At 45.4% G+C, this 2,376-nt stretch overlaps 1 protein-coding gene across 1 annotated transcript in view; it reads right to left on the reverse strand.

The window, feature by feature from the left end:
- Window positions 1-355: 355 nt before the first annotated feature.
- LOC119320985 (receptor-like protein 3) overlaps window positions 356-2,376 on the reverse strand; it is a 2,722-nt gene continuing 701 nt past the window's right edge. Inside the window, exons 2-3 of the mRNA XM_037594866.1 lie at window positions 884-2,053; window positions 356-739 (exon numbers count right to left, since the gene is read on the reverse strand). Coding sequence (XP_037450763.1) covers window positions 356-739; window positions 884-2,053 — 1,554 coding nt within the window. The remainder of the gene's footprint in view (window positions 740-883; window positions 2,054-2,376) is intronic.

Raw genomic sequence — 2,376 nt, forward strand, 5'->3', positions numbered from 1 at the left:
GGCGGCAGAGCGGCTGAAGAGAGGGAGGCGAGAACGGAGCCTGACAGCAGGGGAGCGGATCCGGCTGGACAGAGGAGAGGACGGCCAGAAGCGGCCGGAATCGAGCCGGAGTGGTCGGAATCGAGCCGGGGTGGCCGGAATCGAAGCTAGGAGCAGGGAGCACGGAGTTGCATCGTGCGAGAGAGCAAAGCTAACCTAGCATCTGATACCATGTTGGATAATGAGCAACTGTATTCTCAGGAGGGCCAAAGGCCAATACATATACAGGTGTGTGGTAAAGTGTAAGAGACCCCTTATACAATGGGGATAAACCGAAAAGGGCTATACACATCTAACAATGTAAACGCGAGTAGTACTAGCCAAAATATCTTGATAAGACTACCTGATCATACAACATCCCTATGACGAAGAATGCACTGAAAGCAATCATGAAGGCAACCTTATAGCCCGTTAGTTGTTTTGACAGAGTGGTGGCTGGAGGTGCTTCTTTTGAACCACACTTCTGAATGAGCATAGAACCACAGAGCTTTGCATTCCCGTCAAAGCTCGAAGTCTCAAATGTATTAAACTGGCCTCCTGATGGAATAGGACCTTCTAGGTCGTTCTTGGAAATATTGAACGCCGAAAGGGAGTGCAGGCTGTTCAGACCAGATGGGATTGGGCCCATGAGATTGTTATTGGACAAGTCTAGTGCCAGAAGACTTGTGAGATTGCATATTGACTGTGGGAGCTGTCCCGTCAAGTCATTCGAACTCAAATTGAGAGAATGGAGGGATTTCAGCTGACCGATCTCCCAAGGGATCTCACCAGTGAATTTATTGTTGCTTAAATCCAGCACTTTAGGGAAAGCATTCAATCGGCGGTATTGTCGTGATAGAGCAGTATAAATAGTTAGTTTGAACACCCTTGGATCTAAATGGGCTTTAGTCTTCTCTAACTTCAGCATTGGCATATCCATCAGTGTTGTTGGAATTCCTTCTGTGAGGCTGTTGTTTGATATGTCCAGATAGAACAGGTTGCTTAGGGTTTTGATCCAGGCTGGTATTGATCCAGTGAGTTGATTGTTAGCTAAGTTTAATATTTGTAAGTTTGGTAACTTCGATATCCAAAATGGCATATTACCTAACAACTGGCAACCTCCTATATCCAGGACCTGAAGATTCTGAAAGCCATCAATTATGTCATCCTCAGGCATGAGCTCTGCCATGAAGTTATCCCCGATAAGCAGGATGGTAAGCTGCCTGCAGTTCTGTAGAATGTGAAGTGCATTTGTGATATTTTCGAATGAGTTGAAAGCAAGTGAAAGGAAGGCGAGGTGCTTCAAATCGCCTACTTTTGGCGACAGCTGTCCATGCAAGTTGTTTGCAGATAGCCGCAGGGCAATGAGTTTGCTGCAAGAGTATATACTTTCTGGAATTGTGCCAGTGAAGTTGTTGTACAGAAGATCTAGAGTTGTCAGATTGGGAAAGTTGGAGAAATCAACCTTGTTAAGTTCTCCACTGAATTTGTTGCTCTTGAAGTCGACTGTTATAAGATTTGTGCAGTTACTCAGAGCTGATGGTAGGTCCCCTGACATGTTGTTGCGGTCAAAATAGAACCCCTCCATTCTCTTGAGCTGACCTATAGAATCTGGAAGCTTGCCACTGAAGTTATTCCTTCCAAGATTCAGGGTCACGAGATATCCGAGGTTGATTATGTGTGCACCATCCAGTACTCCATGTAACTTATTGTTACGGAAAGACAGGTGCTCCAACAAGGTAGCACGGAAGAGTTCATCTGGGAGGGTTCCACTGAGGTTGTTGTAGCCAGCATTGAGCACTCTCAGAACAGAGCAATCGCCAAGTCCTCGGGGGATGCTACCACTGAGTTTGTTGTAACTCAGATCAAGCACAGCGAAAGATGGTGAACCATTGCAGAAATGAGTTGGTATCTGCCCAGTGAAGCTATTATTGCTGCCATTGACAGCAGCGGTCCAACGGAGGAAGAGCGTGAGTTCCCATCTGGGGCTCTGGGTTCCGAGCTGGGGTTCAAATAAACCGCGTGGCCGTGGCACCTATCAGTAGTTGTGATGCTTGTCTAGAACGGGATTCAGCATAGTTGAATACAGAATACTCCTAGCTTTGCTTCATTTTTTAGGTGAATAGTTGAGTAGTACTCGTATGTGGTTATCCACTTGGCTCAAGAAGACCAAGACCCGATCGTTTGTTGGTTGTTTTCCTGTGGATGCTACAGATTTCTTGTCGTTGATTCAGACTCTTCTGGCATTCAGCTTTTACTTTTACCATTCTCTTTCTAGGACTTGTCACTCCTTTTTATTTTTCATGGCTTCGGATACAGAAGTTGAGAATATATAATTGATTTTACTTCATTTACCTT

This window comes from Triticum dicoccoides, chromosome 6B, assembly GCF_002162155.2.
Source record: "Triticum dicoccoides isolate Atlit2015 ecotype Zavitan chromosome 6B, WEW_v2.0, whole genome shotgun sequence".
In the NCBI taxonomy this organism is placed as follows: Eukaryota; Viridiplantae; Streptophyta; class Magnoliopsida; order Poales; family Poaceae; genus Triticum; species Triticum dicoccoides.